Below are 15,504 nucleotides of genomic sequence, written 5' to 3'. Positions count from 1 at the left end.
GACTTACAGATCAGCATATGTAACACCACAAACATCACGTATTTCCACCTTGATAACATCAGCCAACTCCACTCTCATCTGGTGCAGAACCCCTTCCTCTCGTGCTTCTAGGTTTGATTATTTCTGGGCACTCCTGACCAACATCCTTGTTTATCCTCCACAAACATGACATCATTCAGAACTCTGCTGGCTAGGTCCTATCTTGTACCAAGGCTGGTTCAGTCCCTACAGGTTAACCTAAGCCTCTGTTTTTTTTCATCTCATGCTTCTTTTCCTGTTCTCTGTGGCCTTATTATTCCCTATTTCTCTTCCAGCCTTGGAATCACCATCACCATCCCCCTGTCTATTTCCACCCCACGTCGCAGTGAATAGGAAGGGACTGCAGATGCTGGCTTAAACAGATGATAGACAAAATGCTGGAGTATCTCAGGTCTCGACTCGAAACATCACCCATTCCTTCTCTCCAGAGATACTGCCCATACCGCTGAGTTACTCCGGTATTTTGTGTCCACGTTGCTGTGAAATGTTCATGCTTCTTCATTTGCCGACTTTGGATCATCTATGAATTGGTGGCTGGGTCACTAATTTCCATGACCCTAATGAGTGGACTTCGCCCTCGGTCCTTGAACCCCCTCTGTCTCACTGCTTTGCCTTCTTCCAATAAAGTGCATCATCGGTCTTAATTTCTCTTTCCGTGGATCCATAACAATTTATTTCAAGTTCAAGTTCAAGTGAGTTTATTGTCATGTATAGGACAATGAAATTCTTGCTTTGCTTAAGCACACAGAAAATAGTAGGCATTTACTACAAAACAGATAAATGTATCCATATACCATGATATAAATATATACACACATGAATAAATAAAATGATAAAGTGCAGATAGCAGAAAGTGGTTATTAATAATCAGAGTTTTGTCCGAGCCAGGTTTAATAGCCTGATGGCTGTGGGGAAGTAGCTATTCCTGAACCTGGTTGTTGCAGTCTTCATGCTCCTGTAACTTCTACCTGAAGGTAGCAGGGAGATGAGTGTGTGGCCAGGATGGTGTGGGTCTTTGATGATACTGCCAGCCTTTTTGAGGCAGCGACTGCGATAAATCCCCTCGATGGAAGGAAGGTCAGAGCCGATGATGGACTGGGCAGTGTTTACTACTTTTTCTCTCCAGGGCGCTCAAATTGCCGAACCAAGCCACGATGCAACCGGTCAGCATGCTCTCTACTGTGCACCTGTAGAAGTTAGAGAGAGTCTTCCTTGACAAACCGACTCTCCGTAATCTTCTCAGGAAGTAGAGGCGCTGATGAGCTTTTTTGATAATTGCGTTAGTGTTCTCGGACCAGGAAAGATCTTCAGAGATGTGCACGCCCAGGAATTTGAAGTTCTTGACCCTTTCAACCATCGACCCGTTGATATAAATGGGGCTGTGGGTCCCCCTCCTACTCCTTCCAAAGTCCACAATCAGTTCCTTGGTTTTGCTGGTGTTGAGGGCCAGGTTATTGCGCTGGCACCAAATGGACAGTTGCTCGATCTCCCTTCTATATTCTGACTCATCCCCATCAGTGATACGCCCCACAATAGTGGTGTCGTCAGCGAACTTGATGATGGAGTTCGCACTGTGGTTGGCTACGCAGTCATGGGTATAGAGTGAGTACAGCAGGGGGCTGAGCACGCAGCCTTGAGGTGCTCCCATGCTGATTGTTATCGAGGCTGACACATTTCCACCAATACGAACAGACTGTGGTCTGTGGATGAGGAAGTCGAGGATCCAGTTGCAGAGGGATGCGCAGAGACCCAGTTCTGCGAGTTTGGTAACCAGTTTGGAGGGGATGATTGTGTTGAATGCCGAGCTGTAATCGATGAATAACAGCCTGACATATGAGTTTTTGTTGTCCAAGTGGTCCAGTGCGGAGTGGAGGGCCAGCGAGATCGCATCCACCGTTGATCTGTTGTGGCGGTAAGCGAACTGCAGTGGGTCCAGGTTTTTGTCGAGGTAGGAGTTGATTTGCTCCATGATCAGCCTCTCAAAGCACTTCATCACCACCGGCGTTAGTGCCACTGGTCGATAGTCATTGAGGCACGTCACCTTATTCTTCTTGGGCACTGATATAATTCATGCCCTTTTAAAGCAGGTGGGGACCTCAGACCTCAGAAGTGAGAGGTTGAAAATGTCCGTTAAAACTCCCGCCAGTTGGTCCGCACAGGTTTTTAGAACACGACCGGGTATACCATATGCGGCTCTTTGAGAAGTTAAGCAACATGTTGTTGTTGTTATTGGAACACAATATAAGGTTGATGAGGCAATAGTTAAAGTATTTTTAACTTTATGCATACAGTCTGTTAAAGCAATTGTTAAAATATTGTTACTGTATTTATGCAAAATCATACAGAAAATTACCTCCACCTGGCTCACCTCCGAAAATTCATGATGATGGAATATTCTGAAGAGCAAGAGTGCTGGGCTAAGAGAAAATAATAGCAAAGTAACAACAAAGGTGATACCATTGTAAGAATTTGCATGCAAGGTAACATTTTGTGCCCACAAGATGAAAGATTCTACTGGGCAAAGAACCCGAGGCTGAAAATGATGATGCATTTGTTCTGAAGTCTGTGAAAATGTTGAAACAAGGAAAATGTTACTGCTCTTAGAACAAGACAGATGGAGAACACAATATCTTACACTTGAAAGACAAATGGCAATTAAATTATCAATAATAGCTGACAAAGACACGAATTATTTGCTCTAAGGGGAACAAGACATTTGTTCTGAATTTGGTGAGTGGCCATAAAGAAGTTTAAGCAGAGATACGAAGAACTGCAGATGCTGGAATCTTGAGCGAAAAACAAAGAGCTGGAGAAGCTCAGCAGGTCAGGCAGCATTTCTGGAGGCAACAGACAGATAACGTTCTGGAGAAGGGTCCTGACCGGAAACGTCATCTGTCCATTTGCCTCCACAGATGCTGCCTGACCCACTGAGTTTCTCCAGCTCTTTGTTTTTTGCTCAATTGGTGTAAAGTCATTGCTTAAAACAAGACAACAAGGTTTCTGGTTTCCATTTAGTCATTGTAAATACAACTGAAATTCAGTTGCCTCCAAGTGCAGTCTGCAGTCTTGTGGTTTGTGAAAGGTGGGAAGGGTATTTGAAAGTGTTTCGGGAGGGTGGGGTTGGTGATCAGATTGGAAATGGTGGCTGTGGATTGTTGAGCCAAGCATTTATTCAATATTTGCAGTGTGACATAGTGTCATATAGTCATAGAGCAGAAACAGGCCTTTCAGCCCACCTTGTCCATGTCGACCTATATGCTATTTGACCATATTAGGTCTATATCCTTCTATCCCTTGCCTATTTAAATGACTGTCTAGATTACCCTTAAACATAGTAATTGTATCTGACTCCATCACCTCCTCTGGCAATGCATTCCCCATATCAACCACTATCTGTCTGAAAAATATCTTTCCCCTCAGAGTCCCTTTAAAATTCCTTCCTCTTGCCTTAAACCTAGAATCTTAAATCTTATTTTAGAAAGAACTGCAGATGCTGGAAACATCGAAGATAGACAAAGAAACTGGAGAAACTCAGCGGGTGAGGCAGCATCTATGGAGCGAAGGAATAGGCGATGTTTCGGGTCAAGACCCTTCTTCAAACTGATGTCAGAAGGGGTTCCCCTATTCTACTATAGATGAGGTTCTCACCAGGGTCTCCTCTATATCCCGCAGCTCCGCTCTCACTCCCTATCCCCCTACTCGTAACAAGGACAGAGTCCCCCTTGTCTTCACCTTCCACCCTACCAGCCGTCGCATACAACATATAATCCTCCAACATTTTCGCCACCTCTAACAGGATCCCACCACTGGCCACATCTTTCCACTCCTCCCCTTTCTGCTTTCCGCAGAGACCGTAACTCCCTGGTCAATTTGTCCCTTTGCACCCAAGCCACTAAACCACAGGAAATGCTACACTTGTCGATTTACCTCCCCCCTTGACTCCATCCAAGGACCCAAGCAGTCTATCCAGGTGAGGCAGAGGTTCACCTGTACCTCCTCCAACCTCATCTACTGCATCCGCTGTTCCAGGTGTCAACTGCTCTACATCGGTGAGACCAAGCGCAGGCTTGGTGATTGCTTCACCCAACACCTCCGCTCAGTTGCAATATTTTTCTTTTTAATTTTTTGGTATGTTAACTCGACGAGACAGGCAGAGTTGAGCTGGATTTAGCACTGCTTTTCTGCGCTGGCTGTGGGCGCCCCTCCCGTCTGACTCCCGACGTCTCTGGCTGCCTCCGGACGGGGGGGCACCCGGGAGGGGGCGGGGATGGTACATTGGCGGTTCGGCAGCGATTGCGGCGCCGGAGACCCGGGTTCGATCCTGGCTGCGGATGAGGCCCAGGTCTGCGTCCATACCGCGGCACGGCTGCCGTGAGTGTTTTTCGCTTATGAGCTATGACCTGGCCATGCGCAGTCGGAATACCGAACTCACTTATATATACAGCATTTTGTGTCTATCTTCGGTGTAAACCAGCATCTGCAGGTCCCTTCCGTAACATAAAAACAAAATGTTCCAGTTGCTGGAACTATGAAATAGAATAGAATAGAATACGTTTATTGTCATTGCACAATACTGTGCAACGAAATTCCATTGCATCTCCTTCGGTTTAAAAAGAACAAACACAACAGCCATTGACTCACATATACACATAATCAGTAAAAACATAATAAATAGGCATTAAAAATATTTTAAAGAAATAAAATCTCGCCAGAGTGGGACTATTTCCATCTTTGTATTATTTATCTGTTTCACTGTTGATTGAGTCCGGCGCAGTTTAGCTAATTTTGAGATTGCTCCGCGGCGTCCCAGCTCGGGACCCGTACTGCGCTCGCCGTGCACCCGCGGCGCGATCTTTGGCCAAGATGGCGGGCAAGCGGGCGCTGTTGATCCTGGCCAAAGGCGCCGAGGAGATGGAAGTCGTGATCCCCACCGACCTGATGCGCCGAGCCGAGGTGAGCAGAGTGGAGCCGACATCTTTCACTTTAACGAAAAATTGAGTCGATGAATCGTCTGGTGAAAGGTTAATTTGAGGCCAGGCTCAGAGCGCAGTGCGAGGTGTGATTTACGTGGGGATTGTCCAATCAGCACTGAGCCTGGGCGCCGCGGGCAGAGAGGCGGCCAATCAGGTGGCGGCGGGGGCGGGACATGGGTGACATTCTTAGTGGGTCACAGAGACCTGGAGCACCATTGCAGCTAGTGTTGGCAAGTACACTTGCAGCTCTATCCAGTGTCACTTCACAGTTTTGAACTGTTACTTTTGGCAGTCTTATAATTATAACAACTCAGAAGTTATTTTGAGAGGCTATATTTTAGAGGGAGTTAGATGTGGCCCTTGTGGCTAAAGGGATCAGGGGGTATGGAGAGAAGGCAGGTACGGGATACTGAGTTGGATGATCAGCCATTATCATATTGAATGGCGGTGCAGGCTCGAAGGGCCGAATGGTCTACTCCTGCACCTATTTACTATGTATCTATGAATGAATTACTTGCAGAGAGTCATTTGAGAAATCAGGCCTTTCAGTCCACTTTCTTCCAGAGATGCCACCTGACCCGCTGAAGACAGACACAAAAAACTGGAGTAACTCAGCGGGACAGCTGAGTTAAACCATTTTTTTGTGTCTACGCGGTGACCAAGCACTAGTTTCAAAAATAGACACAACGTGCTGGAGTAACTCAGCCAACAAGTAAGGCAGCACCATTGGAGAAAAGGGCTGGGTGACCTTTCAGACTGAAGACGGGTCCCATCACCAAAACATCACCTATCCTTTTTTTTCAGGGATGCTGCCTGACCTGCGGAGTTACTCCAACACGTTGTGTCTATCTTTGGTATAAACCAGCATCTGCAGTTCTTTATTTCTACTAGTTTCAAAAATCAAATCAAGAGTGTTTAATTATCATATGCTGACAACAGAACATTGAAATTCTTACTTGTAGCAGCTTAACAGGCCTGTAAACATTTACACTATCACTAACTCCATTTAATTTTCCCCACACTCATCAACTCTTATTTTTCTTCCCTCATCTACCCCCTTCTGCTGTCTGCACTCATCTACACACCAGGGGCAATTTGCAGTGGCCAATTAACCTGCCAGCCCACACATTTTTTTGTTAGGATGTGGGAGGACACTGGAACACTCAGAGGAAACTGTGGTCACAGGGAGAATGTGCAAAATCCACATGGACAGTACCTGAGTTTATGATGGTGCCTAATTAACTACTTTGACTGAAGTAGGATCTATTTTGTCTAAAAGTTACCATATCCTTTTTTTTTTTAAGATTACTTTTGTTATGGTGATGGAAGATTGTGTAGTGGGAGAGTTTGAAAAGCAAAAAGCAAAATGCTAATGTTGGAAACAAAATAAAAGAAATGCTGGGATCAAGCAGTAATTGTCAAACAAAACCAGCAAATGCTAATTCTGTTTTTGCTTAAAGATGCTGCCTGACCAGCTGAGTATTTCCAGGCATGTTTTTTGACCAGGCATTTCCTTCATTGTGAATGAGAAGTGCTTTCAGTTAATATGTCACTTAGAAGCATCTTCAATTGCATGGTGTGAATGTGTTTATCAGTCCAACTTGTTGAACTATCATGTGAACCTCAAGCATCCAAGATAGTATGTGGTGCTCCTGTGGAGCTCTTGAGAGTGTCATATGTTCTGATTTGAATCTTTCAAATGAAATTAAACTGAGTCCTTCATTGTACCCGTGGAAGATTCCATGGGATGATTTTGCTAAAGAGGACAATGCAGTTTGCTGTCCTTGTTGATCGATGTCCCCTCTTGCAAAAAAAACGAACCACCTGGTTATTGAGGTGAGAATGCCTGCATTTGTTCAAAGTATTATTTTGACTGAGAAGCTCCGAGTCAATGAGAATCTGTCATTGATGGATGGAGCAGAGGGCAAATTCTGTTGACAGACCATTTTCTTTTCGCTCAACAAGAGCATTCTTTGCTTCCTGTCACCATAATCCTGAGTTGCACTCCTACCAATCTCACTGGTTTCCCAATTGGTTCACTGAGATCTTGGTTCCTATGCTCCACTTAAACTCACTGGTCCCTTGTCCTGTTAATGTGACAACTTTGGCCTGCCCTCTGTCACAGGTGTTCTTTGTTCTCTCTACTCTTGTCTGCCATGCAAAGAAATCATTAATTTCTCTCCCTGCTAATGTTGCCTTACCTGCTGAGTGCTACTAGCATTAATGCTTTTGTTTTGGTTGTAAAGCACCTGCATTTTTTGTTGTTAGAATTAAGCTGTTTGATGTTTCCTTTTCATGAAACTAAATGCTAAATAGTATTACCATAAACCCACTTTGGCTTTAGAAATTTTAGTGGCAAGTTTGGAGTAACAAACCGTGCTGCTGTGCTGTGGTCTTGTTGCTTTGACTTTTCAATTGGCAATTCACTTACCAAATAATTACTTTGTGTTTCAGATCACGGTAATAGTGGCCGGGCTGGCCAGTTGTGAATCAGTAACCTGCAGCCGTAATGTGGTCATTTGCCCTGACTCCAGCCTGCAAGATGCAATCAAACAAGTATGTCATACCTCTATTTCTGTAAGAGGCTTGTGTAAAGTCTTGCTTTGGGGAGAAATGGTCATTTAAGTAAAACCTGAACAGAGCTGTACTGCACCAATTACATTCTTATATTCTGATTGCAAGCAGTTTTGATAGTTAGATGAAATGAAAGCACAGGTTTGCCTCCAGCAAACATTTCCACATCAAATTGGTGTTTCTTGCACATTCGCTGGGCTAGTGGAAGCAAAAGTGTTATGAATGGCTTTGTTTCCATTGCCAAATGGCATGCCATGCCAGTCATCTCCATTTGTTTGGCAGACTAATATCTAAGTGCACCACAGAATACTGAATGTGGTAGCTCTAAAATGTACACTGCCAAGCTGAACATTTCTCCAATGAGACTTGCTGCATTGTGTACAGGGAGAAGAACAAAGGAGGAAACTGAGTTATCTATAAGGAGCTAGCGAAGACTTTAAGCCAGATGTCCTCTGTAGTATTCAATTGTATACTGTGCTTTGCTGTTACTCTAAGACCCTGCACATCTCTGAATTATGTATTCACATAGGTACATTCTGTTGTACTGAATACTGGACAGTGCTATAGTCTCAAACCAGTTCTGCAACTTGTTCTTTTGTTTTCCAGTTAGTGAGAGGGAACTAACAAATCATGTATAGCTGAGTTTGAATGACAAATGAAGCAAGACTTGTTGAGCAAATAAAATGCAGGATTTAGTGTGACTGTTAATGGACATTTTATCTACTTTTTATCCAAACCGTGTTTGATTCCTTCTCCGCAGCATAATAGATTCATGACCTTCATTTCTGTAAGGAAAGGGGCAAAGTGGTCAAGTTGGAAGAATGGATGAACTTATTCTGTTCTTTTTTTTGCAGGGGCCATATGATGTAGTTGTATTACCCGGAGGAAATCTTGGAGCCCAGAATTTATCTGAGGTGATCTTGAGTTACTTGTACCTCAGCCATTCAGTTACCACTCGTCTTGTCTTGGAAACAATACATATTGGTTGGTGTTCTGTTTACTCCACGTGATCTCATTTTTGGTGCATAATTTTATTGGCCGTCCAAAAATGCTTTTAGTCAAGGAATCACTTTCAAAGACCAAACTGGTCTCTGTAGACCAATGTGATGAACATAAGTCCCAGTTGTGATGTGCTCCAGAGATAAACAGCAGGAAGTTGTTTTGTATTTTAATAGAGTTAAAGCGGCTTTGTCGCCACCACTTAAGTCTTACAAATAGCATTGAGACTCCCAGAGTAGCATTGTTGGTTTCACCGTGCAATAAAATGCTGTGCAGAGACTTGATACTTGTGTGGTAATGATGGGTAATGATTCCAGAAAGAAGTCCTGGGAATAAAATAGGCCAGTGTAGAATACTGCAGGCAGGTATGTATTCTATTTATGATGGGTGTGGTGGAAAAACCCACTACGGATACACTTTAATAACTTAAATTTTTAGACCAGATCATGAAGTTTGGACACATTAATACTATGATAGTTATTTGGGGGAGGACAGAAAAAATGTAGAGCCAGAGAATTAGGAATTGAATTTGAATTATTGTCTGAGTGCCAGAACCCTTTTTCTTCGCACTAGCTCTTCCCTTCCCCCTCCCTCCCTCCATACCCCCAGATGTGCGAAAGGATTTCCAGACCTGTCTTTTCTCAACTAGGAGAAATGGAGGGGCTGTTATAACTTAGACACAAAATGCTGGAGTAATGCAGCGAGTGAGGCAGCATCTCTGGAGAGAAGGAATGGGCGACGTTTCGGGTCGAGACCCTTCAGACTGATCAGGCTGTTAGAACTTGGTAGACCTGCGTAACTATCAGAAGAGATAATAGGTGATTGATGACTTCTCATGTGCTCTTGGCATTTGGGATGCTTTTTTTCTATTAATTATATTTTGCATGACAACATTTTCAGAATAATTGATTCCTGGAGCGTTATGCAATGCAAAAGAAGGTAATCAAGAGCAATATATATTGGCAGTAACAGGAAAGTTATAATGCCTGTTGAAAATGCAAATTCACGATTTTTCATTGAAACTTTTTTCTCTTATTTTACTAGTCTCCTGCTGTAAAAGAAGTTTTGAAGGCCCAGGAAGCTAGAAAGGGTTTGATTGCTGCCATCTGTGCAGGTATGTGCAGGTGTTATTGGCTTGAATACAATGTATGCTCTCCCTTGTGGCTCCATGGTGACTAGGAAGATTGCATGATTTATTTCTGGTTGGTATTACATTAGGTACTCTTTCTCTCAGGTCAGTCGAATTGACCTCCTTTGCATCTGGATTATTGAGGCTTAAATTAAGTAGCATGTCTGTGCCATCGTTTGTTGTCCAGTTATGTGTCTGCTCTATCAAACTGATTTGCAACATAATAATATGCCCCTTCTTAATTAGCTGACGTTACACATTATAAATAGCTGCTTGAAAGTGATTAGCAACCGAGTGACTAATAAGAGTGAATATTGGATTGGATAGTGCATCTGATGTTTTGGATGGTACCGCTGATGTAACAAGAAGTGTTTCAACCAAGAGAAATTGACAGGAGCTCACACGGACTTGAGGATTGATCCGAGGAGAATGTTTTGTTATAAAGGAAGAATGAGGAAGATATTGAGAGAAAATCTTGTTTAGGGTTCAGCAACTGGAGACAATTGTACCATTGACTGAATTTCTAATGCATGGGTACATAATTGGGGCAGATAAACAAGGGTTCCTGGGCAAGAGAAGATTAGATATAAGGAGAGTATAGTAGGATCTGAAAATAATGCATATTTTTAAATTGAGACATTGCTAGACTGACATGGTGTATAGGTCACCCAACATTGTTAGGTGAAGAGGAGTTGGTGGAAGTTGAGGTGTGGGGAGGAGTTTTGAATATCAGGAAGTTTTGAGAAGGTCCATTAGATTTGCTTTGGAATAGTCATGTCTTGGGTTACAGGCATGAATGAGGCTTTCAGTAGCAGGTCAGCAGGGTAGGTGGAAAACAATCGAAGTTATGGAGGTGGAAACAGACTGGATTAGAGAGAACATGGCATGCACAGTCCAAAGCTATGGCAACCAGGTTATAGAGAATGGTGTCATGGGCAGCTGCAAGGGAGAAAAGTGGAAATTGGCCCTTCAGCCCACTATGTCCATGCCCACCATGTTAAAACTAGTTCTATGTTATCCCACTTTTGCATCCACTCCCTGCTCACTATGGGCAATTTACAGAGGCCAATTAACCAACAAACCCACATGTTGTTGGGATGGAAGGAAACCGGAGCCCCCAGGAGAAACCCATGCAGTCACAGGGAGAGTGGGCAAACTCCACGCAGACAGCACCCGAGGTCAAGATTGAACCTGGATCTCTGGCTCTGTGAGACAGCAGCTGTGCCACTGTGCCGCCCCAGGAAGATAAACCACACTGGTGGTTCTTCTGGCTACAACTAGACACACAAGGACAGGAAAATGTGAGCAGTCTCATTTAACTGGGTGACAGTAAAAGCAGGATGTGGAAGGTCATGTAAGAGGGAGGGGGAGGGAGGGGGGGGGGGGGGTGGAATGTGAGGTGAGGCAGTAATCTGAGCCTTAAACTCTTTCAATCTCCAGAATTGAATTTGCTCAGGAGATGCTTAGAATAATACCAATTGAAATCATGGGATAGAATTTGAGTATTGCAGCATTGCAGGGTGCCATTTCCTGTGGGGGTTTTTCTGAAGACAGGCTGAAACTTGTAACATTAGTGTGAAATGTTTGCAATTGACTGGTTGATTCTTGGGTTGAAGAATTCTTATTGTAGCTTTTATAAAGGCTGGGCAGTCTCAACTAACACTCACAGTGGCTGCTCTCTAGCACCATTTGACTTTATTAGCATTAATCAAATTAGTGTTTACTCCACACAGTCTGTACTGAACTTTCCTGAGTGACATTTGTAGCATGTTGAAGCTGTCATACACATCTGTGATGCCCACTAGAACGTTGCTATTGTTGCACCAGTAGCAAGGACCAGTACAGTACACTTTATCGTTTATGTATCCTTTATCCTTTACCCGTACACTGCACGCTGATTGTAATCGTACATAGTCTTTTTGATTGGATAGCATGCAACAAAAGCTTTTCACTCCAACTCGGTACATGTGACAGTAATAAGTCCTAGTCACTAAGTGTGAGCAGTGAATTCTTTCCACTGACTCGAGTGCAAAGAGTCTCTTTTCCTGGAGGAGGAATGGGGATAAATACAAAGATTTATATCTGCGATTACTGTCGGGGCAAGTGGATCCTGACGGACCCATCTCATTTACTATCTGATTTGTTTTTAATATTGTTGACCAACCAGCAGGTTATTTCCATTACGATATAGGAAAAACAAGTTATTTTTGGCCATCACTGACTATCCCCAATTGCAAGTTTGAAATGTTTAAGCCAATTCAAATACATCTGAGTACAAATCAAACCCATATTGGGGGTTTTGACTTTACCATCTTGATGCTAACATCGCAGGTTTACATATTTTCACTATTTTCATATTTAACCTTGAGCATGTGCTCTTTTTCAAAGTCAAAGTCAAAGTAGCCTTTATTGTCATTCAGACCTTGCGGCCTGATCGAAATTTCGTTGCCTTGCAGTCCTACATATAGTAAAAATGACAAAAACACACAATAAACACAAATTAACATCCACCACAGTGAGTTCACCAGGCACCTCCTCACTGTGATGGAAGGCAAAAGTCTTAAGTCTTTGTCTCTTCCCTTCTTATTATCCATTCCCTTCTTATTTTGTTGCATTTGTGGCAACATTTCTAGTTGTCTATGGTTAATGTGCATATGTGCTGAGTTCAGAAGAGATCGTTAGTGTTTTTATTTCTCTTGTACAGTCAGTGGTTAAGGAATGTGTTAAAATAAACATTTTGGGTTGATAGAAACTTCCTGTTGGTTTGAGAGTTTGGGACTAATGAGCCATGGTGTAAAATATTGTGCCAGGCCTTTCAGGACTGCAGTCAAAAATATTTTCCACATGCAGAAATGAGTAGAATTTGTAATAACAAGAAACCACAGATGCTAGTTTATACCAAAGATATACACAAAGTACTGGAGTAACTGAGCAGGTCAGGCCGCATCTCTGGAGAAAATGGATAGGTGATGTTTAGGGTCGGGAGCCTTCTTCAGACTGAGCTTACGGGGGAGCGAGGGGTAAAAACTGAAAGCGAAAAGGGGCCGGACAAATCATGGCCGCAACAGATGAACGGGCAAGGGGGTTCCCTGATAGGTAGATTATTGGTTAAAGCTAGAGATAGGAGCAAATATGAGCCCAAGAGTTGCAAACTGATGCTAGTTAAAGGACTTTTGGTGGAGCCTCATGGCTGTCACATGAATGTGGTTGGTACACGACAGATCATTGGTAATAATAATGCCAAGGAACTTGAATATCTAAACCATTTTCACTTCCTCACCATTGATGCGGAATGGGGTATGTACACCATGCTTACCAAAGTCAGTAACTAGCTCCTTCAGATAGACACAAAATGCTGGAGTAACTCAGCAGGACAGGCAGCATCCCTGGAGAGAAGGAATGGGTGACGTTTCGGGTCAAGACCCTTCTGAAGAACACGTTCCTAATGGTCGGCGGACCTGGTATACACAGTGTGCTCTCATTGGTCTGATTTGTGTGCTAACGTTCTGCCTAAGTGTCATTATCTGTCTTGCAGGCCCCACAGCTCTGCTTGCTCATGGGATTGGCTATGGGCACAAAGTCACAACCCATCCATTGGCTAAGGACAAAATGATGACTGGAGGTAATGGCTAGATTTTATGATGCCTGATCACGTTTTTATGATTTAATGTAAAATGCGAGATTGAAATTAGTAATGAAACCCTCAAATTGCTGAACGCTTTAGTTTACTATTATTACTCATCTTATTTTGGTGTGCTCGGGTACATAACACTGCACCAGGACAACACAGACATAGACCCTTGCTGGCCTAATGCCTGATCTGCACAATTTACTCTGGTTATGGTCTTGGGAGAAGAGCTTTAAGAATGCAGTCTGTTTCCCCCCCCCAATCACTTTGGGAAATCTTTAAGGATGGGATAAAGCTTTGCTTCATTTCAAGAAATTAGTTTTTTGAAATCTATTTTGTAATCTTATGCAAGCACAATAATCCTGTAGTTTTATCGATTCTCGCACAATGTTCTTGAAATGTTTCCCAATACTTTGCTCATTCTCTATCAGGTAACTATACTTACTCAGAAGCTCGTGTGGAAATAGATGGGAACATCATCACCAGCAGAGGGCCAGGCACCAGCTTTGAATTTGGCCTTGCAATTATTGAAAAGCTTCTGGGAAAAGAGATGGCTGAGAAGGTCAGGATCCCCTTGGTTCTGTGAAATGCCACCCGTGGCATCCTGTGTGGAGGAATTGGTTCAATTGTTTTGAAACTAGGAGTCCCTTGTGCATCATTAAGAAATAATAATGTCTTTAAGACTATCAAGTTAAACGTTATGAATGCAGCAGGGATATAAAATGTGAACTCACCAGAATTAAATCCTGACGGTATATACAAAAAGCTGCATTTTTATTCAACTGCTGTATTGTGTGAATCAAATAGCTGCCATTTGCTCCGGTTGAGATGAGAACATGTCATTGTTTAGTTCCACTTCCCTGGACTTGCTCCGTATCCTGCTTTTCCCATGTAACTTCGAAGCAAGCCAATTTTGCTTTTTGTATAGTTTTGCAAAATTGCTGTTACACATTTGGGAACCAAATATTTTCTAATTGGCTTCCTATTCATTTAGAGAAATGTTTGCTCAATCTTTTCAACTGAAAAATGTGCATTAGCAGTGTTTTCAATTTTTTTTCCATCTCAAAGTTCGGATGATTTCTGAAATTATGTCTAAAAAAAAAGTTGTTTGATTTCCAGTGAATGCTTAATGATGATCATTGGAAAGTGTAGAATTAAATTGCCACAAATTATTTGGCTTTGGAATTCCTACTTGCTAGACCTGCAGTCTTTGAATCAACACTAAGCAACAGTGTTTCAGCACTGGTGGACACAAAAAATGCCGGAGTAACTCAGCGGGTGAGGCAACATCGCTGGAGAAAAGGAATTGGCGACGTTTTGAGTCGAGACCCTTCTTCAGACTGAAGAAGGGTCTCGACCCGAAACGTCGCCCATTCTTTTTCCCCAGAAATACTGCCTCATCCGCTGAGTTACTCCAGCATTTTGTGTCTACCTTCGATTTAAACCAGCATCTGCAGTTCTTTCTTACAGTATTTGAGCACTCACAGCCTTGTAAATTGGCTGTCAAAATATCAAAAATTGGTGTGGTTTTAGTAGATTAATTTATTGCACCAAATAAAAATTGATCGCAGCTGTCTTCCATGTTTACATTTCTGCTACCTGGTACCTTGAATTTACGGTAAAACCAGTGGTCACCTTCATAACCAAGCAAGGTTTGCTTTCAAGTGTCAATATATGGAACTATTATCTCAAGGTACTGTGGAGCAACAGTAACTTCGGTATGTTATTGTAGCAGTCAATTTTCCCTGTGAAGGAGAATTGACACAATATTACATACGGTAATTGGTACAGAAGAGGACTTTTGAAATGTGATCTGGGGAACATTTTTGGATTGAATGTTTCTGGCCCAATACGAAAGGCTTTGCAAGAAAAAGTTCTAAGAAATGTGCCAGGTGAAGTGGACGATACATTCATGGGGTAACTTCTAGGGAATAGAGATAACAATACCACGGTGGCTGATGTATAAATGAATTGTTTGTCAGAGACAAACTATCAAAGTAAACAATGTAATAAAATTGTAGCTACTAAAATTGTATCGAATCTCCTGCTGTTATTTATTATTGATCTTAAGAGTATACAGACTTGGTATAGTTTGAGAGACTCCACAGAGGGTCTCCAAGAGAATGTCTGTTTTTGATGAATAAAGACCTTCATGACTAGAA

The 15,504-nt window shown here is 42.7% G+C and overlaps 1 protein-coding gene across 1 annotated transcript; it reads left to right on the top strand.

The window, feature by feature from the left end:
• Positions 1-4,850: 4,850 nt before the first annotated feature.
• Positions 4,851-15,504, top strand: park7 (Parkinsonism associated deglycase). Its single transcript, XM_033048180.1, has 6 exons — positions 4,851-4,992; positions 7,467-7,568; positions 8,441-8,500; positions 9,630-9,699; positions 13,250-13,336; positions 13,774-15,504. Exons 1-6 carry the CDS (start codon positions 4,903-4,905, stop codon positions 13,926-13,928), a joined length of 564 nt encoding a protein of 187 aa, XP_032904071.1. The 5' UTR covers positions 4,851-4,902; the 3' UTR covers positions 13,929-15,504.

This window comes from Amblyraja radiata, chromosome 31, assembly GCF_010909765.2.
Source record: "Amblyraja radiata isolate CabotCenter1 chromosome 31, sAmbRad1.1.pri, whole genome shotgun sequence".
NCBI classification, from domain to species: domain Eukaryota; kingdom Metazoa; phylum Chordata; class Chondrichthyes; order Rajiformes; family Rajidae; genus Amblyraja; species Amblyraja radiata.
Note: the sequence above shows the minus strand (reverse complement) of the source record. Positions and strands in the feature narration are given on the sequence as shown.

Coding starts and splice junctions, on each gene's coding strand:
- park7 (XM_033048180.1), top strand. CDS start 4,903: ATGGCGGGCAAGCGGGCGCTGTTGATCCTGGCCAAAGGCGCCGAGGAG. Junction 7,569..8,440: donor TGCAAGATGCAATCAAACAA/GTATGTCATACC, acceptor TTTTTTTTGCAG/GGGCCATATGATGTAGTTGT. Junction 9,700..13,249: donor GATTGCTGCCATCTGTGCAG/GTATGTGCAGGT, acceptor TCTGTCTTGCAG/GCCCCACAGCTCTGCTTGCT.